This window comes from Balaenoptera physalus (assembly GCF_965194825.1).
Source record: "Balaenoptera physalus genome assembly, chromosome: 4".
In the NCBI taxonomy this organism is placed as follows: Eukaryota; Metazoa; Chordata; class Mammalia; order Artiodactyla; family Balaenopteridae; genus Balaenoptera; species Balaenoptera physalus.
Genome location: NC_138891.1, coordinates 19,913,147 through 19,936,647, shown reverse-complemented (window position 1 = coordinate 19,936,647; position 23,501 = coordinate 19,913,147). Strand labels below are relative to the sequence as shown.

Genomic DNA, 23,501 nt, shown 5'->3' with positions numbered 1-23,501 from the left:
AATTAGGAGGTGAGAAACCTTTTCAAAAACAGACATAAGATGTTCTATGCATATATTGCAACCCCAAACCCTGGGAAAGTATTTTTCACCTTCTTAACCTATATTTGAGCCCCAGACTGTAGGCGGTATTCTGATTCATACTTACCCACGAGCAAACAAGGAATCAAGGCGTAGGAAAACCACATGATAAGACTTGTCTCGATTTCTTCTAGAACCATTGTGAGGGTCTCTGTTTGGCAGGCTCAGTTTGACCTGGAACATTGTTTCCTTCCAGAATGAAGCACTCTTTCCATATCAGCCATCCTTGCTTCAGAACGCAGAAGTTGGAGCTGAGTCTGAGTCGCTGTAAAGCCTGAATTGTTCTGGAAAGAGGAGCCAGCCCAGACAGCTCAGGAGAAGCGGGCTGGGCAGCACCCTCCTTTCTGCCCAAACCCAGATGTTGCATCAGGGGGTGTGGCCTAAGATAGTTCCAGAGAAAAGATAACTCTGGGAAGCTTAAGAATCTGCATGGGGGAGATACCTGGATCATAGGCTCTGCCCTGGGGGACCCTGGTGGTCTCCAGAGGCACCCCTGGCAGTAGCAGGCAAGATTATCTAAACTTCTCATCAAATAGCTGTTCTCTTCCAAGTCTCTCTCCTGTGAGTTCATGCAAGCTAGGTACTGATTAGCTCTTTTTCTACATCTCCACTTCAAAAAAAGTAGAGAAGTTTAAAAAAATTTTTCTAAATATCTTTTATAGAGTCAGGAGGTGAAGAATATATAGCTTCATATTTGCTTGCATATGCAAAAAGAAAACCTGGAAGGAGATAGAGAAACTACCAAGATTGTTTACCTTGGGGCAAAGGGAGTGGGAATTGGGAAGACAGAGGAGAAAAATGGGAACGAGACTCCACTACATTTTGTTTGTTTGGGGATTTTTAAAAAATTGTTTTTATTGTGGTAAAACACACATAACATAAATTTACCATCTTAACCATTTTTAAGTATACAGTTCAGTGGTATCAAATGCATCCAAATTGTTGTACAATCATTACCAACATCTGTCCACGTAACTCTTTTCATCTTGTAAAACTGAAACTCTATATCCATTAAACAGTAACTCCGCCTTCTCCCCTCTCCTGGAAACCACCATTATACTTCTGTCTTTATGGTTTTTACTACTCTAAGTACCTCATATAAGTGGAATCATGCAGTACTTGTCTTTCTGTGACTTGCTTATTTCACTTAGCATAATGTCCTCAAGTTTTGCCCATTTTGTAGTATATGGCAGAATTCCCTTCCTTTCTAGGGCTGAAAAATAGTCCATATACCACATTTTGCTTATCCATTCATCCATTGATGGACACTTGATTTGCTTCCACGTTTTAGCTATCGTGAATATAATGCTGCTCTGAACACAGATGTACTAATATCTCAAGACCCTGCTTTCAATTCTTGTGGGTGCTGTGTTATTTTTTATATTTTTTGATTACTGAACCATGTGAATGTATTATTGAAAACTTTATTTAAATGTTTTAAATCGGAAGGAAAATCTTATGATAGGGTTTGGCCCCTTAAAATGTCAGATTTTTAAAGACTCTAAACACTCCACATGTGCAAACGCTTCAGTGGAAAGAACATGAATTTTAGAGTGCAACACATTTTGGTTCCAGTGTCAGAATTTATTTGCAATATAACCTTGGGAAAGTTACTTATTTATTCATTCAACAGACATTCACTAAGGGCTTATTATGTACTAGATCCTGGGAATTCGATAGTTCCTGCCTTCAACCAAAACCTAGTGGAGAAAATGGACATGAGAATAATCACAAATCAATACTGAAAATGAAGTGACAGAAATATTCACAAGGGAATAAAGGAGCATTAAAGAGAAACACCTAATCCAGCCTGGGTGATCAGAAAAGACTTCCTGGAGGTGACTTTGGGCTGAGTATTAAATGCTGAAAACAATCAGCCAGCCATAGCGTGTTTAGGAAACCACGAGAAGTTTGATGCAACTGGAGAGCAAGGTTGGAGTTGCAAGAAATGGGGCTCAAAGGCAGACAAAAACAGGACTCAAGAGGGAGCTTTGAATGCCTTGTTGAGGAGCTTAGAGTTTATCCTGAGTCAATGAGGGTCAAAGGAAGGGTTAAAAGCTCAAATATAATCTGTCATTCCCTGCATTTGAGCTTTAAAAAATTTATGACTAGGGTAGAGAAAATCGTGGAAGCGGCCAGACTGGAGGCAGGTGGGCCAGGAGGGAGGGATGTCGGTCAGCCAGTTGAGAGATGTTGACTTCCACTAGGTTTTCCCATGTCTATAGAGAAGTGACTAAATTCAAATGATGGAGGTAGAATTGACAGCTCCTACATGTTGAGTGGATTGGAGGAGGAGGAGGCAAACATTATTTTCAGGTTCTAGGTTTGAATAACTAGGTGGATGACAGCACCTCAACCTAAATTATGTTAAGGAGGGTGGGGTGGGAGCAGGGCAGGCAGGGTTGGGGATGGTACAGAAGAAGGCTGCATGTGTTCAGCTCGATACACTTGACTTTGAGGTGCTCATATGGGCAGGGGGAGTCTCCAATATTCAAATGATCTTTGTCTCAGTTTATGAGTGTCAGGGTATGGCACCACTTCCCCTATGTTCAGCATTTCAGTGGTAGCTAAGACCAGGAAGTGGGTGAGAACATTCAGGGAGAGTATGTAGATTAAAGAGATGGGTGGATACGCTCCAGGAGAAGACCTGCATTTAAAGGACCAGCACAAGCAAAATGACATAGGAAGATATAGGGGGAATAAATAGGCCAGAGAGGTGGTCCTGGAACAAACTATGGTCTTGGAAATGATGAGGGATGGAGTGATCACCAAGGGGGGTGCAGAAGAGAGTCACTGAGTAAATTATCAAAAAATGTCTCCTGGATTTACATCACCTAGAAGGTCATTTGTAATCTCAGTAAGAGGAGTTTCAGTGGAGAACTTGGATCAGAAGCTAGATAGTTGTAGGCTGAGGACTGGATGGGAAAAGTAGCGCTCTTTTAATGTGAAGGGGAAGAAAGCAACTCTATGAGCATCGTTTTTATAAAACAATGATGCCTTGCATAATATTTGTGGGAATTAAAGAATGTAGACAAAGCACATTAGCACAGTGCCAGGAACACAGTAGGTCTTCACAAATGCTGTATTAACCATTTGTTATATTAATAATATTAACAATAAATACATTAGGGTTTATTTGCTCTGACTGGCTGGCCCTTTGTGGGCTGCCCATCTTTCACTTTGGCCCCTGGATCAGCAAAGAAAAGCTTCCAGTTGGTGACACCTATTAGAGGGTGGTCATTAAAAGCATGGGCTCTGGAGCCAGACTGGGTTGGCACTGGGGCTCTGCCACTTACTAGTTGTGTTTTTTTCGCCAAGTCTTTTAAACAATGTTTTAATGTCCTCCTCTGTAAATTGGAGACAATTATAATAGTACCTAATTCGTAGGGCTGTTGTGAGGATTATATGAGATGGTACACTTAGAACAGAATCTGGCAAAGTAAGTATACAATAAGTATTCACTGTTTATCTTTTAACTACATCAAGGTCAAGGACACTTGCTGCATCCTCTCCTTGATCCCTGCACTCTATACACATTTCCATATATTATACGACAGACTTTCAAGGTATTGATAAAATTTGATTCCCAACTTTTCAGATGAGGACACATCTGAAATTTATTTACTGTAGATCCCAGAGCCAGTCAGGGATGGAGACAGGAATTCCAACAGAGATCTACCTAACTCCAAGTTCTTTTCACTCACCTTACTGCCTCCCAATTAGTATCAAAGGAGGGCTCACAATGTGTCTGAGGGACATAAAAGAGTTAGTGATCTAGGAGATTAGCAAAGGCTTTAGAGAACGGACAATCCTCCATAAGGAATTCCAAGGATGTACCTATTTAGATTTGGATAGGAAAGATGTACTTGCAGTTAAGCATTCCAACTGGGATAATGGCATGGGAAAGCCCAAGGATGGAAAAGTTGAGGGGAAAACAGACCGAGGATGAAAAGGAAAAGGAAAAGGAAAGTAAACAGAAAATGGGAGAAAGAACAAGACTCATTTAGTTATGCGATGGGGGAGGAAGGAGAGTTGTTCACCAAACCTTGAGGTCTTAAGATAGCTCAACCTGGGCATGGGTCCCTGTCAAGATGCCCCTGCCCAGCACTGCCATGTTGACAAGGCAGTACTGCCTGCCAATCCTTTACAAGCCACTGCAAAGAGAGTCTCTGACCTGGGCTCAGCACACCTCTAGGGGCACTGAGGGGTAATGCTACCTGCCTGCCACAAGCTTTTGAATGGCAGTTCCTCTCAGGACTGGTCCATGAACAAGGAACTCAGACCATCCACCTTTGCATGGGCCATGCCACTGTGTGAGAAGCTCTGGAGGGCCGTGCCTCACTTGCTAGCCCCTACCCTTGCCTGGATCCCCGACTCTGATCTTGCCTTTCTCTTCTGGCTTTGAGGAACTTCTCTTTCTACACTTTCTCATCAGCTGGTTGTGATATTTTGTCAATGCAACATGCCAAAACCAAACTATCCTCTAACCTGTTGCTGCACTTCTCAGATTAATTTCCGCTGCACTTCTCAGATTAATTTCCACAGCCTTCCAGAGTTGAAGATGATAAGTCACCTATGCCTGAAGATGAACCGCTGGAAGAACAAAGCTATTTCCTATCATAAGCAAGTATAGTCTAGAAATAGGAATTTTTTTTCCTATTACACTATTTGCTGCTTGAATATTTAATTACAGAAGGAAAAGCAAGGAGTTAAAGGTTTTTGTGGAAAAGAGTGGGGAAGGAAAAGGAGATTGATGGTCAAGGAAGAGAATCCTAAGCCCTCTGAGCCCCATAGGGCTGGGACTAGAATGAAGCAAGGGAGGCACCAGCGTGCAAAATTTCAGGCACTCACTCTTAGGGTTGTGCAAATGCAGGGTAGGTCCTGGTGCCCTGGCACAGACCACGTGGTCAATTAATTGTAATAACCCTTCCTTGCTCTACTTAGCACAAAATAGTTCTCTTCCCTTTACCAAGATTCCTAAATATCAATGTCCTGTGTTTTAGCACATCTGACATTTAATTGTAATCCACTGTCTCAATTATTACTTTTTTTTTTTTTTTTTCTGGAAGTAACACAGTGTATTTAAACAGTGGAATTCTCCTTGTCATAGATTTTTCTCACTCCCGCTTCCACTGAGTCTGCTCCAGATGTAACTTTCACACACTTTCAAGCTCTGGTTTTCAGGGTTCTTACAGCCCTTTTTCAACCTCCTCTGAACAGATTTTCTTCTTCAATTTCCTGCCTCGTTTATTGTCTGGCACCAGCGCAGAACATCAGGAATTTAACCTCCCTTAACCTCAATTCTTTCCTTAGGGTGTGATGAATTAAAACCCTTAAGTCTGTCAAACTGCCCTCCTTCCTGTAGTTATAACTGATTCTTTTCTATGTGACATTCCCCAACAACTCCTCCTAAGATGTAGAATCAGGCCTTATTCAGAATAGTCCTTTGTAGTTAAAAGTTCCATGTTTAAATAAAATACCATTTTATTCAATTCTAAAATTTGAAAACCAGAAACAATGCCCTGTAAGTGAAGATCTTAATAATTTTCAAATGATTTTGATTGCTGTATTTTCAGTCATTCACTGGTTTAATCCTAGTCATCAGTGATTCTATTGAGTGAAGCACACAATATGCTCAAAGTCCGTTTTATGAGGCCTCCTTTGACCATCCTATATAAATTAACACCCCACTCTCACTCTCCGACCTCATCTTGCTCTGTTTTTCCTTCATAGCACTTCTCCATTAGGCATTACATCACTAGAAATGAAAGTTTTAGGACAGCTTTTGGACAAATTTGTCCATTTTCTTCACTATCATTTTGCTAGGTTAGAAGAGTCTGGCACCTATGCAAACATTTGAGGTGAGGTGGTTGGATGGGTGGTTGAAGGATAAATATCTCCAAAAGCAAAACAAAGACACAAAATCATACACATAGATATAACCGTTCAAAAGGTATTTTTCTCATCTTGACGCCAAGTGATTAGCATACGTGCTGATGAAATCAGTACTTGTCTTCTACAACATCCCCCTTATCTATAGTCTAGAAACCATATCAAAACAAGTATATGTTTGGCATTACTTGTTCCAAGAAAAGACATGCTTATTCAGGGATCACTAATTTCTTCTACAAATGCTCAAAAAAAACATAAATTTAATAACCATTCCGGTATTTAACCTAAAACAGACACTTTAGTCTCATTCTGGACTCCACCTGTCTCCATAATTTCCCGAAAGCTATCTGCAAATGTTCTACATAATTTCTGAGCCTAGAGATTTAAAGCAACTAAATACCTTAACTACCTTAGATGTCTATTCTTGTCTATTTATGTTTGTTTTCCTGTTCCAGAGTCATTATCATTCCATGAGGTACAAGAAAACATGGAGAGGAAATTGAGTACTCTTTGTCTTGTCTTCTTTGTAGTTATAACTACAAATAAAATTTGCAACATTATTTCAAAATACTGTAGACCAGCTTTCCCTGGAGCTTTAAAAACAGCTTAAAAAAGTAATTTGAGTGGAAACATTTAGAAAATCAGCCAGTCCAATAGGTAAATTAAATGTTTGTGTGAATCCTTTGTAGGCATCAGGCCTATTCTGAAGTATTTGAGATAATGAAAGTGCACCGGCCAACAAACATACCCTCAAAAAGACACTGTGGTTTAAAACATTTACCTTCGTGAACACTGCCAATAATAACAAAAACTCCTCCTCCTGCTCTTCAAAACCTCACCAAGCCCAGTTTATGTTCTACTCATTAAACAAGTCTCAGCGAACTGTATACTTTCAAATCAAAAGAACCCCTCATTAGTAAACAAAAAAAATATATTTCTTTGGTCATTTGGTTTTAGGTCATGTAACAGCAAAAAACTAGGGTGTGGAGTATGCACAGTATGCTGGTCTGTAAGAGTTCAGAAGATGACAGTTGAGTCATATAAACTTGCTAAACCAATAGAACCAGTTTATCAGAAGAGAGGAGCTTCCTACTTTGCCTTGCAATAGAATAAAATACAGGTTTTCCCCAGAAGCAGTAATATGGCATTTTCAAAAAGTTCATTGGATGCTGTTCAAAACATAAAATGAGGATGTCATCTATCCTACATCAAATGTACTTTAAGTTAGAAGCAACCTCAGTTGTGAAGCCATTCGAAAAGTTAAAGGATGTATATAAATACAGGATTACAAAGGATCTCCTTTTCTTCTAGCAAAATATTAAAGTGGAAAAGTTAAAGCATGCTGTAATGCTACATCCCTAATTTATTGATTTGGACATTGCACCTCAAGTATTTCTGCAAAATGGTAAGTTTCCAGATAACTCCAAGTTACAGGAAAAACAGCGAGTTAACAGTAACTGCATTTGGAGACTTGGAACTAGGGGGATAAAAGCTGGGAAAGAGCCTCTTTTACTCTTTTTTAAAAACCGTATGTATTGGTTAAAAAAAGGGAAGCATCCATACCATCTGATGCCTTCCGGGAATTCAAATTTAGTATCATCAGCTTCTCATTTTTCAGGGGAAACCAGAACTCTGAATTTTATGTGAAATCCCCCAATTTTAAAATGTTAACAATTATTTTAAGCATTGTGGGTTGAACTGTATTGGTTGTATCCTGAACAGGGCACCTTGCAAGATGGGAGAAGGGTAGTGGTGGTGAGTTTTGGACTTCTCAACAGCAAAAAAAGTGGCTGGGCTTGCCCAGAGAAGAGATGCCTTTTCCTAATTCTCACAATGTACCTACACAGACAGTAGTGGCCCTGCTTCTTGCCATCTCTGGATTAGATGATAGAATTAAAGCATTAAAGCTGGAGATAACTTATGTGCCACTGATCTATCCACATATCTGAGGATAACATCATTCTAACAACCCAAGTTGCTCATCTGCTAGGCTTTTTATTCTTCCAGCAATGGCAGTGGATTGCACTTAGGCCTTCTGATTTTAAGTGATATGTCTGCGACACACCATCTTTAATAGTGCCAGGTGCCTGTGTTACTGTGTATAGTCCAAGATGTGTAATATATTTTTGTGAATATGTATTCAGCTGAACTTAAGGACTTATGACCAAATAACAGATACACCAGCAATAGCTTTTTGTCATTGAGTTTATATAAAGTTCTGAAAATTCTTCTTCCAAGATTTTGGAGAAGTTATTTGTAGAAGTGGGTTGGGCAGGGTTATGTGTATTATGAATATTTAAATTGATAGCTAAGCATCTCCTCACAGGTGGAAGAAAACTACTGTAATACTGCTCTTCCCAGGACTTTCCTCCTTATCTAAAAACAAGCACACAGAAGCCAATGTGTCACAATATAGAGTGTATCAGGCTGGGAATAAGGAAACCTGGCTTCCAATACAAGTCCTGCTACTAGCTAGCTATGTAGATGTTTTCTAAGATGGTTCTAGTTCTTAAGAAAATTAATTCATGCTTTTAAAAAACAGCCATTGATGTAAAGATGGGTTTTAAGACTTTTTAAAAATTGATAAAATGTTGAAGTAGAAAATTAAGTAGTTCCCAGTGAGGTTTCATCACATAACAGGAGGAGCACACAATAACTATTATTGGCACACATGGACTATCTAGGAATTCCCTAGTTATTATAAATCTAATCATGGCACAGAAATATGCATTCTGCTTCCAGTGCTACTCCATTCCTAGCTACTTTCTCAAAATCCTTAACATCAGCTCTGCAGGGTTTGCTATAAATAGCTCATGTCTGTGATACAAAGTAGTAATTGAATTGCTCCCCTTTTTTTTTAAACAAATATCCATTTTTTAAATAAGGAAGACTGGGGGGTGGGGACCACAAAGAGGTGGAGAATAAAAAGAAAGCATCATCAAATGGTTTGTTTAAAATTAAAAAATGTTTGCTACATAGTCATTTTACAACTACTTTAAAACTATTTTCCTCAATTTATATTCAAGTGATTTTACAGCAAAAAAGGTAAGAATACATGACTTTTGTTTCCATTAAACTTGCCTACTAATAATCATCTTAACAAACAAAGGGGGGCTGAGGAAGATAATGAAATATGAACTAAAAGGCTTTAAAAGCAGATGTAATGAAGATAGAAAATTGTACGATGTCTATATCTGCTAACTCCTATTGCTTAGTGGGAGAAGTCAGGGCTGCCACCCAGTGGCAATGTAAGTCTTTAAATGACTTGAAGATTTCGAGAATTAAAAAAACATTTAAAATAAAACAAATTAAAAAAAACAAAATCAAAAACCTCATGAATTAGACAACTTCAATTTTAGAATCAGTAATTCTGGTGTCTTAAATAAATGTCTGTTCGTAACATATTAAAGAATGGAAACATTCATTTGCTTAGGCAGCATTGGGGAAATTTTTTAAATCTCATGACTTTCTACTATTTACTAAGTTATGTGGTTTTAGTAAGTATTTTCTATTAAAATATTGAAGGTACTTTGCTTAAATTAAATCTCCAGAATTTATAGTGGGGGGAAAAGCTGTGACCATAAAATATAACTGGTTTTCTTCTGTGATGTACAGAAATAGATTAAATACGCTACAGTAGCCTCTCATCCATACACCCAAACTTCTGCTTGATGAACAAAAACTTAATAGAAGCATCTGCAAAAATAAGATTCTAAAAATAATTTTCTCTAACCATTAGCACATCACATCTTTTCCTCAGGTATACATCAATTTTAGTGTCCCAGTCAATAAAATTCAAAGCTGAAAGAAGAAAATGAGAATAGTAGAAATACTATTCCTGATAATTACTGATTTTTTTTTTTGGTGGGGTTGGGGAGAACCAAGTATCTCATTGCCTCTTACTTCTTCAAAATTTGGCCATAGCTTTTTTCACACTGACACAGATATAACATATTCAAAAACAAGATGCTTTGGTAAAATAACACTAGGGGAAAAAAATAACACTAGAGCATCCATTTACAGTTTGAAAAGCTAAATATCTCAGAGACTGTTTTGTTCTCTTGAATAATTAGATGAGAGAGAAGCACCAAAGGGGGGGGGGGAAAATCTTAGGAATTTAGAGATTTTTGTTTCCAACAGTTGTAAATTTAAATTGTACAAGATATGTTTTCTAACCTATGTCCCGTATGTTTTGCTTTACACTGAAGACAACAAATGAATTTTGAAAAATAATGACAGACACAACATACTTGATATTTACAATGGCTTGTGACAAATATAATACCTGAAAATAATTTCTAATTTTCCATTTATTATTGCTATTTAGTCACAGAAAAGATTAACAACTCTCCACGAAATTTATTTTAGCATATGCCATATATTGATATAATTGATATAATAATTTTATATGAAGAGAACCATTGCAGAAGTAACTAAGGTGGTGCCCTTACAAGGAAATAAAGGAAAGGCAATAAAGAAATTCTTCCATATAAAGACTTTCGATCTGCATCATTTTTTCAAAATATAAAACCTTAATATTAGAAGCAAAGAAAAAAAGAGCAAAAAAAACAATAAAACAAAAGACCAAGGATAAGGAATTGCTCTATGCAGATGTTTGGCATATGTAGTATATATGTATGGACTGAGTTATAATAAAAATACTTATGTATTATAGTCAATTTTCATATAGAGTTAGAAACAGCAATTTCCAATCAAGCATGACTGGACTGATATTTTCTCAGTCTTCAATTACATGACGAATTACAACTGTATAGCAGTCACTTCTGGTCAGCAGTATCATGATAAATGCTTGATAAGATACAATTTTTCTCCTTGTTCACTTGTAAAAATTGGTGCCTTTTTGTAATGTTCTACAAGTTCTTCCATGGTGCTGAATTTACGCTGCCCAATGCAGTAGACAGTCTCTTTTAGTTGGACTTTAAAATGCTTGTTTTTCCCTTGTGCTTTTAGTGATACTGAAAAATCATTTGGCTAAAAGAGAAAAAAATTTTGAAAGACATCTATTAGCATTTTTATATGAAACTGATAACAGCTAAAATGTGAGCACTTTAAGTACTAGGCACAATACTCAATTATTTACATGAATTATCTCCTTTATGCCTCAAAACAAACCCATTTTACAGATGAAAAAAAATCAAGGCTGAAGAGAAGCTAAGTTGCCTAAGATCATCCATCTAGTTAACAAATGAGCCAGGATTCAAATCGAAGCAGCCACACTCTAAAGTCTCTTAACTAATATGCTCTACCTAACACCAGGGCAAATCCTTTAGTTTAACATCTGAAGCATAAAAACTATCTTCTCTCCATTCAAACTACTGGAGAGACATAGGAGAAAATCCAAGACATCCACCCCTTTTCAATTAGTAGCTAACAGCAGCTGTCTTACAGAGTAGCTGATGTAATACTCTGCAATCTCAAAGATGAAGGACACAAAAATGAGAACTAATTTAAACTCTAATAAGAGGTCATAAACTCAAATGCCTATAAGGGGCAAAAAAGAAATGTAAACAATGGCCAGGGTGGCTATATAGAGGGAACAACAGTACATGGCCAATCTAAAGGAGGTGGCCACTTAGCTGCAATTGTTGCCTTGTAGGAATACGGCTCAACATTGACAGGCCTTCCAATTTTAAAAGGGAAATCTGATGTCTAAATTCTTATACTAAATCTCCCAATATTTAAAAACTGACAATGAATTCAAATGTTTAAAAACACTGTGCAGGTCAAATGAAATATGCCTATTTGAGACCTCTACTTTAAAAACTCTACTACTAAAATTAATGGTATATTTTGGATAATATCTATGCTCAATTACCCACAAGAAAATATACAGTATTTTGCAGTCAAGCTACTTTCTTAGGTTTTTTTTTTTTTTTAACCTAACACTCTTTTGAATAGTCTATATCAACCTCTTATACAGTTACTGCCAAAGTTTCAAACAGTGGGTTTCTTGGAAACATCTTATGGTTATTTACCACCCACTCCAAGGTCACTCCCTTCTAATCCTTCTGCCCACTGCTTGTCCTAGAAAGTAGGGCCCGGTCAGGCACCTAACAGAAAACAAGTCCCACCACTCTTCCCTATCATCAATCACCTTCTCTTTCCGAGGGGTTATGTACAGGCCCCCATTTCCTGAACTTCACATCAGGCAGTTCAATTAATTTCAATCTCGCCCTCTCATCTTTCCCACCCCCCACCCCTTAAACACACACACACACACACACACACACACACACACACACACACACACCACTCACACAGATAGGTTTTCTTCTTTCTTTCAACCTTCTGTACAATCATACGTTAACTTTTGTACAAATACATATACACAAAAAACGCCAATACTGGTCATGAAAAGTAGTGATATCCTTTATCAAGGAAAAATAAAGGCCATTTTTAAGGGAAATGAGTATTGCCAAATTCTAAAATCCTACATAGTACCCAAAAGAGCCCACATAACTATTTTCTTAGCAATTTTTACGGTTTTACAGTTTTATTGGTTTACTAGTATTGGAACAGAATTTATCTTTTATTGCAAATGCACTTCAAATACAGTGCATGTTCAAATGGGTTTCTGAGGTACATAAGAGTGTATTCCAACTTCCAAACAAGCAATTTATAAAAAAAAGCAAATATCAATTTTTTAAATTCAGGGATTTCCTTTATTGTAAGGATGACAGTTTATCCATTATGCAATTTAAGAAATGTTTTCCCAGTTTAGTCTACTGCATTGTTCTACTCTCAGTGAAGAAACCAGTGTTCAATTTGCTCCATTTTTCAGTTTGATGCAAAAGAAAATATTTCAGGAAGGCAATACCACCAGAACTAGACAAAGCTAAATAATCCAGTGTAGGGCTATATATTACTAAAAATAAATACACTTGGAAAGAACACTGACTTTCACTAAGAAACTTTACATATTTTAACAAATATACTACCTGGTTAATTTTAGGGAAGCCACTTAACTTCTCTAATCTTCTATTTATTTTTTTAATACTCAGAGTTCTATTTCCATTTACCTTTGAAAACCAACTTACCGAAGATTCACTATCACGAATGAGGAAATCACCTTCATGCCCTCTTTCATTTAATGCCATTTCTGCTTGGTGCCTGGTGACTTTCCCATAATACCATGGATTGCCAGCAAACTTTCCAGTGAGTGAAGGCCTAATGTAATCACACTGTGGAGGCGATGGTTCCAAACCTGAGGTTAATGGATTATTCTGCATAATGGTAACATAGTTTTTCGGCACCAGACCAACCATTCCATTGATCTTCCTGCATTTCCACCACTCAGGGTCATTTTCAGGTTTTTCAATAACATCCATTACATCGCCTTTCTCAAAATTAAGTTCTTCATCATTGGATGAGCTGAATGGGTAAAGAGCCTGTACCACATGTAACACTTGCCCAGTATTTAGGTTACTGACGACTGCTGCTAATTTCTCTGACAAAGAACCCACATGGTCACCCAAAGGGCTGTCGCCTTCCTCAGTCACATAGTTTGAAGGGAACCATCCAACATGTCCATTGTAGCTACCCCGCCACCACCCATCACTGCATTTCTCCATGACGATCACCTTTGTCCCTTTTATCAATGACAATTCATCCTCTCTCTCTGCCATGTAGTTAAATTTTACATAAGCAGGCATGTTGAGGTCATACAGACGTTCCCCTGGGTCAACAAAGCTATCATCAGCAGGAGATGCAGAATCTGGCACACTAGGTTTTCTTTTCACTTTTCCAATGCCTGTTTAAATAAAAAAGGGTAATGAGAATATAAAACAATGATAATCAAAAACACCAATTTATTCATTATTAAGAAAGGATCTTCAATTCTGTAATTCTTTCAAGCCTTTTAACTAAGATAACAAATTCCATCCTTCCTTCCTTCCTCCCTCCCTCTCACTCTTTCTCTTTACATCCTCACGACTTATACATAAAGGCTCCAGCAAACCCGTATTCTTCTTGTTTTACTTTATTAACTGAGATTCTATTAACTTGCTGTATAGAAATAAAACAGTAACTTAAATTACAATTTGATATGCAATATAAAATTGTAGTTATGTCTAGGTAATCCTCCCATTTGCTTTCTTAGTTCCCAAGACCCAGGTTGCTCTATTTACCTCATGTTTATTTTAAAATAATATACTATTTACTTGCTTGTCTGCCTTCACCCATTTCACACATAGCCACCACAAAAGCAGAAACTTTTGCTGACTTTGTTCATGGATATAATCCCAAGGATCTCATACAGTGCTTAGTACACAGGAGATGCTGAATATATATTTGTTAAAAGAATGAAAAAAATAACCAAATGGTACTATCATCACAAATGTATGCTACAGCAACTTTAGTCAGGCATTTTCACCGCTGCTCACTTCTTAGCACATGATTTTGTGTTCTACTTTTACTGAGAAAACTAAGGCATTCCTAGGTAAAATTTCTCAAATACTTTCTCACTATATCAAAATTCTTTCTCATTATCCTTACTCTTTTTCTTCTCCCAAGTTCCCAACCTCTGATCCTTCTGGGTTCTTAATACCTACCATCTTTCTTGCCTCTTCTTGGGACTCTTGGCCATCCTTGTTTCCCTCCCACTCACTCCCTTCTATTGTCTAAAAACACATTTAGATCGCTTTTATTCCAAAATAAAGTTACTTCAACTCTGCTATTGTTTTTTAACTACATCATTCTTTATAAAACTGTCTTCCCTTTTTCCTTCAACTTTTTCACCACTCACTCACTCCTAACGCCTTATAATCTGGTTCTCTATCTCCACCAAAACTACTCAATTAAAACTGTCATCTCGGGGGCTTCCCTGGTGGTGCAGCGGTTGAGAGTCTGCCTGCCGATGCAGGGGACACGGGTTCGAGCCCTGGTCCGGGAAGATCCCACATGCCGCGGAGCGTATAGGCCCGTGAGCCACAACTACTGAGCCTGCGCGTCTGGAGCCTGTGCTCCGCAACAAGAGGCCGCGACAGTGTGGGGCCCACGCACCGCGATGAAGAGTGGCCCCCGCTCGCCACAACTGGAGAAAGCCCTCGCACAGAAACTAAGACCCAACACAGCCATAAATAAATAAATAAATAAATAAATAAATAAATAAATAAATAAATAAAGAATTGGTTTAAAAAAAAAAACTGTCATCTCTTCACTGCCAAATCATTCCCTTTTAGAGCCCTCGGTCTTTTCAAACTCTCTATACAGCAACGAAGATCACAGATAACTCTGTACAACATTTTCTCCTTCTTTAATTTCCCCAAGAGTCTCCTGTTTTCCCTACTGACCTGTTTAAATATTCTTGTGTTCTTCTGTCTGGGCTCCTCTAAACCTTGTTATAAAATTGCATTGTACTTGGTTACTTGTCCATCTAATAAAGGAGTGAGTTTCCTGGGGGCAGTAACCTGGATCTTATTACCTTGTATCTCCAGCACTTAGCAGTAACTATACTAGTAGCAGGAACAAAGTGAATGTTTGCTGAAAGAACAAGTGAATGATTCCTTTGTTGAAAGTGTTTCCCAAGATGCCATGCTTGGACTTAGCCTCTGCTTCAAGGAAATCATACACTTTCACTTTCTATAACTTCTGTATAGAAGGTTCCAAGGCCTCTTTGTAGCTCTAAGCTGGAATTCAAGCATTACAATTCCAACTGTCACTAGACATCTACAGAATGAATGTACCATCAGCACCTCAAATACAACCTCCATGTCCAAATAAAAATAACCTCTCCAAGATCCATAAATCAACTAACTCCCTCCCTCCCAATTTCCTTCCTTCTGGTTAATGCTGTATCATCATCATGAAAAATTCATACATCACGGATTTCTGGCACAGCGGGGAACTCTAGGGTTCCATCCCTCCAAAAGAGTAATTAATGAGCTGGCGAATACTGTCAAAATCAAGTTTTGCGGAATTCCAGAATCTAGTAAAAAACTTATAAAAACTAGCTAGGCTTAGTGAATAAAGAAGCTGCTGCTTTGTAGTAGGAGAGCACTGTAGCATTTTAAGCTGCCTGCCTAATATCTCTTAAATCCCAAATCAGCGGTAGCTGTGAGGATAGCAAACTGAACTCCTAATGCCAGACAGAACAATACAGATATTATTCACAAAGAATTGTAATTGTGCATTTCAACCTATCTGGAAGCTACCTGAAGGACCGGCACAATGGCTTGCCTTGGTTTCACCTGACTTGGAGCATTCCCAGGGCTAGGATGTTTTCTGATGAAATCATTTAATTGATGCAGCAGACTGGTATAAGAAACAACAACTCGGATAAGAAACAGATAAAAAAATCCTAGGAAGGAAAAGTTTGAGTAAGGATGCACATGGGGTAATAAGGGCTTTGAAAAGCCCCTGTGTATACCAGAAAATCAAGAAAGCCACACACATAGCCAGAACTGGCACTTGTTCAGCAAAGGCCTGAGAAGACCCCGAGCTTTCACCTATTGCTGACCTTCAAGCTCTGAAGAAGCAGTAAGTAAAGGCTAAGGAAGAGTCGCAAATGGCCTGGCTAAGTGTTGAAAGAGGTTTTTTTTTCTTTTTCTTTTGGTTTCACGTGTTTAAGAAAACTCTTTCAAAACACTAGCTGACAACTAAGCAAAAGAACACATTTCAGTGGTCATACAATGACACAGACTTTATGAAAATAGTTTAGAAAAGTCACTAAACAAGCAAACAGAACAACCACAATAAGGAGCAACAACAAACCCTAGAGACAAGGTAGAAGCTGATGCTGAAAGAAAAAAGTATCAATCAAGAATTCCATGTCCATATATATACACTATCAAACGTAAAATAGATAGCTAGTGGGAAGCAGCCACATAGCACAGGGAGATCAGCTCAGTGCTTTGTGACCACCTAGAGGGGTGGGATAGGGAGGGTGGGAGGGAGGGAGATGCAAGAGGGAAGAGATATGGGGACATATGTATATGTATAACTGATTCACTTTGTTATAGAGCAGAAACTAACACACCATTGTAAAGCAATTATACTCTAATAAAGATGTTAAAAAAAAAAAGAATTCCATGTCCAGCAAAACTGTCCTTTAAAACTGAAGAAGTTAAGATACTCCCAAGGTAAACAAAAACTGAAGGAATTTGTCACACTACACGTGTGCTACAAAAAACGCTAAAGAGAATCCTCCAGGCAGAGATGAAAGGACACTGAAGTCATATGAAGAACAGTGGTAAAGGTAGCTACACTGTAAATATAAAAACCAGTTACGTTTTTAGCTTGTAAGTCCTCTTTTATTCCTATATGATTTAAGATGCAAATATATAAAACGGTAATTTCAAATCTAGGTTAATGGGCACACAATGTATAAAGACAAAACTATAAAAGAGCAGATTTTTGTATACTATTGAAGCTAAATTTGCGTTACTGCAAACTTGACTGTTAAAAAGTTAAGATGCTAATTGTAATCCACAGGATAATCACTAAGAAAAAAACTAAACACATTGAAAAAGAAATGAGAAGGGAAACAAAATGTACATCATAATAAAATCAATTATATGCAAACGAAGCAACTGACAAAGGAGTAATCTCCAAAATATACAAGCAGTTAATGCAGCTCAATATCAAAAAAACAAACAACCCAATCCAAAAATGGGCAGAAGACCTAAATAGACATTTCTCCAAAGAAGACATACAGATTGCCAACAAACACACAAAAAGATGCTCAACATCACTAATCACTAGAGAAATGCAAATCAAAACCACAATGAGGTATCACCTCACACCAGTCAGAAAGGCCATCATCAAAAAAATCTGCAAACAATAAATGCTGAAGAGTGTGTGGAGAAAAGGGAATCCTCCTGCACTGTTGGTAGGAATGTAAATTGATACAGCCACTATGGAAAACAGTATGGAGGTTCCTTAAAAAACTAAAAATAGAACTACCATATGACCCAGCCATCCCACTGCTGGGCATATACCCTGAGAAAACCATAACTCAAAAAGATACATGTACCACAATGTTCACTGCAGCACTATTTACCATAGCTAGGACATGGAAGCAACCTAAATGTCCATCAACAGATGAATGGATAAAGATGATGTCATTCATATATACAATGGAATATTACTCAGCCATAAAAAGGAACGAAATTGAGTTATTTGTAATGAGGTGGATGGACCCAGAGTCTGTCATACAGAGTGAAGTAAGTCAGAAAGAGAAAAACAAATACCGTATGCTAATGCACTTATATGGAATCTAAAAAAAATGGTGCTGATGAACCTAGTGGCAGGCAGGGCAGGAATAAAGATGCAGATGTAGAGAATGGACTTGAGGACACAGCAGGGGAAGGGGAAGCTGGGATAAAGTGAGAGAGTAGCACTGACATATATACACTACCAAATGTAAAATGGATGGCTAGTGAGAAGCTGCTGCATAGCACAGGGAGATCAGCTTGATGCTTTGTGATGACCTAAGGGGTGGGTTAGGGAGGGTGGGAGGGAGGCTGAAGAGGGAGGGAATATAAGGATATATATATACATACAGCTGATTCACTTTGTTGTACAGCAGAAACTAACACAACGTTGTAAAGCAGTTATACTCCAATTAAGATATGAAAAAAATCAATTATAAAAGGCAGTAATAAAAGAATTGAGGGGGAAAAAGGTATAAGACATATAGAAAAACAAACAGCAAAGTATCAGAAGGCCTTCCTTACCAGTAATTTCTTGAAATGTTGGATTAAAAGGTAAAGGTTGGCAGAATGGATTAAAAAAATATGATCCAACACTATGCTATCTATAAGACACTAACTTCCGATCCAAAGATGCAAACAGGCTTGAAAGTGAAAGGATGCAAAAAGACATTCCATGAAAACGGTAACAAAAGAGAGCACAGACTTTAAGACAAAAATTGTTACAGGAGACAAAGGACATTATATGTTGATAAGAAGTCAATCCATGAGGAAGATTTAACAATTATAGATATATACACACCTAACAACAGAGCCACAAGACATATAATAAAGCAAAAACTAACAGAATTAAAGGGAGAAATTGACAGTTCTACAATACAGTTGGAGATTTCAATACCTCACTTTCAGTAATGGATAGAACAAAAGACCATGAAACTGAAATCATATAAAATATCTTCTCTGACCACAGTGGAATGAAATTCAGAATCAATAACAGAAAGGAAAACTGGAAAATTTACAAATATATGGAAATTAATCAACACACACAAACAACTAGTAGGTCAAAAAAAAAATTACAGGTGAGATTAGAAAATACATTGAGATAAATGAAAATGAAAACACAATATACTAAAACCTATAGGCTACAGCAAAAGCAGTGCTCACAGGGAAATTTATAGCTCTACCAGCTTACATTAAAAAAGAAAATCAATCTGAAATCAATAACCTAACTTTACTGCTTAAAGAACTAAAAAAAGATCAAGCAGAAGCTAGCAGAAGGAAGGAAATAATAAAGATTAGAGCACAGGTAAACACAAAGAGTACAGAAAAACAACAAAGAAACAATGAAACCTTTGAAAACATCAAAACTGACAAATCTTTAGCGAGACTGACCAAGAAAAAAAAAGAGAAAAGACTTATTAAATTACTAAAATCAGAACTGAAGTGGGGACATTACTAGAAACCTTACAGAAATAAAAGAATACTACAAACAACTATATGCCAATAAATTAGAAAACCTACATGAAAAGAAAAAATTGCTAGAAACACACAAACTACCAAAAATGACTCAAGAAGAAACAGAAAATGTGGATAGACTTATAAGAAGTAAAAGACTGAATCAGTAATCAACACTTCTCAACAAGGAAAGGCCCAGAACCAGATAACTTGACTTGTGAATTCTACCAAACATTTTTTTCTCAAACTTCTACCAAAAGAGAAGGAAACATTTCATAACTCATTCCATGAGGCCAGCATTACCTAGATACCAAAGACATAAAGATATCACAAGAAAACTACTGACCAATATCCTTTCCTTTATGAATATAGATATAAATATCCTCAACAGTCAATTTTTGTTATTCATGGTGGCTCTGTTCTATAAAGTGACCATGAATACTTAATTAGCATACTGAACCACTGCTCCTAGGGGATACTCTGTTCACAACATTTTTGTTATGTGTGTTTCTCTTTAAAGACACTTTATTTAATATAAATTTTTGATTCACTGACACTGAACTCATGGCCAACACTATAAACTCATGCCTGAAGGAAGCTTACCTAGCACACATATTTTTTCCATAAAGCAAATCAAAGCTTTCTTACACTTAGGAACACTAGACAATACTTTAGCACTATGCTTGGGCACCATTTTAAACAGTAAAATCACACACACACACACACACACACACACACACACACACACACACGTGGCATTAAACTTCAAAAAGGGCACTTATTTGCAGTATGAGAGCTGAAATGAGAGGTCACCTTGTTTGACCTCTGCTAGCAACTCGAATTTTTTGCCCTTGGCAAATGTCCACAAAAGTACTGCAAGTACCAATTTGGGATTTTCATGATAAAAGTGATAAAACACCCTTTCATGGTAAAAATGGTCAGCAAACTAGGAATAGAAGGGAATTTCCTCAACACAATAAAGGGCATTTATGAAAAAACCATGGTTATCATCACACTCAGTAGAGAAAGACAGAAAGCTTTTCCCCTAAGATCAAGAACAAGACATAAATGCCCTCTTTCACCACTTCTATTTAACACTGTATGAGAGGTGCTAGCCAGAGCAATTAGGCAAGATAAAGAAATAAGAGATAGCCAAACTGGAAAGGAAGAAGTAAAATAATCTTTATTCACAGATGACATGATCTTATATAGAAAATCCTAAAGAATTCACACACAAAAAAGCTAGAACCAATAACTTAGCCAAGTTGGAAGATACAAAAACACAAAAAAATCAGTGTATTTCTATATACTAGCAATGAACAATCTGAAGAGGATATTTTTTTTTTCCTGTGCTCTTAAACCCCCAAACCTTACTGGGCTCCTTCCTTATCTTTTACTTATTTACTTATTTATTTATTTAGGCTGCGTTGGGTCTTCGTTGCTGCGCACAGGCTTTCTCTAGTTGTGGCGAGCAGGGCTACTCTTCGTTGTGCGTGGGCTTCTCATTGCGGTGGCTTCTCTTTGTTGCGGAGCACAGGCTCTAGGCACACATGCTTCAGCAGTCGTGGCACGCAGGCTCAGGAGTTGTGGCTCACGGGCTCTAGAGCGTACGCTCAGTAGCGATGACACACAGGCTCAGCTGCTCTGCAGCATGTGGGATCTTCCCAGACCAGGGCTCGAACCCATGTCCCCTGCATTGGCAGGCAGATTCTTAGCCACTGTGCCCCCAGGGAAGTCCCAGGAAATTTTTAAAATTCAAGTTTTAATAGCATTAAGAATAAAATATACAGAAATAAATTTAATCCAAGAGGTCCAAGACTTGTACACTAAACACTATAAAATATTGCTGAAAGAAATTAAAGAAGACCTAAATAAATGGAAAGACATTCTGTGTTTATGCATTTGAAAACTTAGTATTTTTAGATGGCAATACAGGTGGCCCTCAGTATCCATGGGTTCGTATCTGTGGATTCAAACAACCTCAGATCAAAAATATTTGGGAAAAAAAACTCCAGAAAGTTCCAAAAAGGAAAATGTAAACGTGCCATGCACCAGAAACTATTTACACAGAATTTACATTGTATTAGGTATTATAAGTAAGCGAGAGATGATTTAAAGTATATAGGAGGATGTGTGTAGGTTAATGCAAATACTATGCCATTTTATACAAAAAACTTGAGCATCCTTGAGTTTTGGTTATCTGCAGGGGGTACTGGAACCAAACCCCTGCAGATACCAAGGGATGACTAAACTATCCAAAGTGATCCACAGATTCAATGTAATCCTTATCAAAGTACCAACATCCTTTTTTTTGCAGAAATGGAAAAAGCTGATCCTAAAATTCATATGGAATCGCAAGTTATCCCAAATAGCCAAAACAATCAAGTTGACGGACTCACACTTCCCAACTTCAAAACTTACTACAAAGCCACAGTACTCAAAACAGTGTAGTACTGGCATGAAAGGAATGATGAATAGACCAATGGAAAAGAATTGAGAGTTCTGAAATAACTCAATTCTATTCCAGTTGCTCCATATTTTTTGACTTTGACCTTGAGAAGGGTGCCAAGACCATTTAATGGAGGAAAGAATGGTCTCTTCAACAAATGATGCTGGGACAACTGCATATCCACAGGCAAAAGAACGAAGTTGGATTCCTACTTCATAGCACATACAAATATTAACTCAAAATGGAGAGTTAAAACTTTAAAACACTCAGAAGATAACATAGGGAAAAGTCTCATGACCTTGGATTTAGCAACAGATTCTTAGATTTGACACCAAAAAAAAAAAAAAAAAAGATAAACTGTACTTCATTAAAATAAAAAACACTTGTGCAAAGGACACTACCAAGAAAGTGAAAAGACAACCTACAGAATTAGAGAAGAATATTTGCGAATCATAATGCTGATAAGGGTCTCTATCCAGAACATATATAAAGAACTCTTAGAACCCACGAACAAAACGAAAAACAACCTATCTCAAAAATGGACAAAGGACTTGAATAAATAATTCTCCAAGGAGATTGTACAAATACCCAAAAGCACACGAAAAGATGCTCAACATCATGAGTCATTAGGGAAATGCAAGTCAAAACCACATGAATTTTTTTTTTTTTTTAAAGAATCAATTTTATTTATTTTTGGTTGCGCTGGGTCTTCGTTGCTGCGTGAGGGGCTTTCTCTAGTTGCGGCAAGCAGGGGCTACTCTTCATTGCGGTGCGTAGGCTTCTCATGCTGTGGAGCACGGGCTCTAGACGCACAGGCTTCAGTAGTTCTGCCACACAGGCTCAGTAGTTGTGGCTCACGGGCTCTAGAGCACAGGCTCAGTAGCTGTGGCGCACGGGCTTAGTTGCTCCATGGCATGTGGGATTTTCCCGGACCAGAGCTCGAACCCGTGTCCCCTGCGTTGGCAGGCAGATTCTTAACCACTGTGGCACCAGGGAACTCCGACAATGAAATACTGATACCACTTCACATCCTACTAGGATGGCTATAATAAAACCAAATTAAACCAAACCAAAAAAAAAGGAAAATAAGTGTTGATGAGGATATGGAGAAACGGGAACCCCTCTGGTCAAAATGTAAAATGGTGCTACTGCTGTGGGAAACAGCTGATGGTTCCTCAAAATGTTGAACACAGAACTACCATAATTCCACCCCTAGGTATATACCCAAAAGAACTGAAAACAGGTATTCAAATAAATACTTGTACACAAGTGTTCATAGCTTCACTATCCACAATAACCAAAAGATGGAAATGACCCAAATGTCCATCCACAGATGAATGGACACACAAAATGTGGTATATCCATATAATTCAATATTATTCAGCCATAAAAGGGATGAAGTAGTGATACATGCTACAACATGAATGAACCTCAAAAACAGTATGCTGAGTGAAAGA

The 23,501-nt window shown here is 37.7% G+C and overlaps 2 protein-coding genes across 8 annotated transcripts in view; both read right to left on the bottom strand.

Annotated features, from left to right (window-relative positions):
• Nucleotides 1-10,134, bottom strand: part of IL20RB (interleukin 20 receptor subunit beta) — a 55,141-nt gene extending 45,007 nt beyond the window's left edge. For 3 of the 5 annotated variants that reach the window (XM_082459186.1, XM_082459188.1, XM_082459187.1), the window contains exon 1: nucleotides 146-10,134. In XM_082459186.1, coding sequence (XP_082315312.1) covers nucleotides 146-218 — 73 coding nt within the window. In that variant the 5' untranslated portion in view covers nucleotides 219-10,134. The remainder of the gene's footprint in view (nucleotides 1-145) is intronic. The other 2 variants (XM_082459190.1, XM_082459189.1) reach the window with 2 other exon arrangements.
• Nucleotides 10,135-10,262: 128 nt separating this feature from the next.
• NCK1 (NCK adaptor protein 1) overlaps nucleotides 10,263-23,501 on the bottom strand; it is an 84,210-nt gene continuing 70,971 nt past the window's right edge. For all 3 annotated transcript variants that reach the window (XM_082459183.1, XM_082459184.1, XM_082459185.1), the window contains 2 exons: nucleotides 13,029-13,741; nucleotides 10,263-10,962 (listed from right to left, as the gene is read on the bottom strand). In XM_082459183.1, the coding sequence (XP_082315309.1) occupies nucleotides 10,768-10,962; nucleotides 13,029-13,741 (908 nt within the window). In that variant the 3' untranslated portion in view covers nucleotides 10,263-10,767. The remainder of the gene's footprint in view (nucleotides 10,963-13,028; nucleotides 13,742-23,501) is intronic.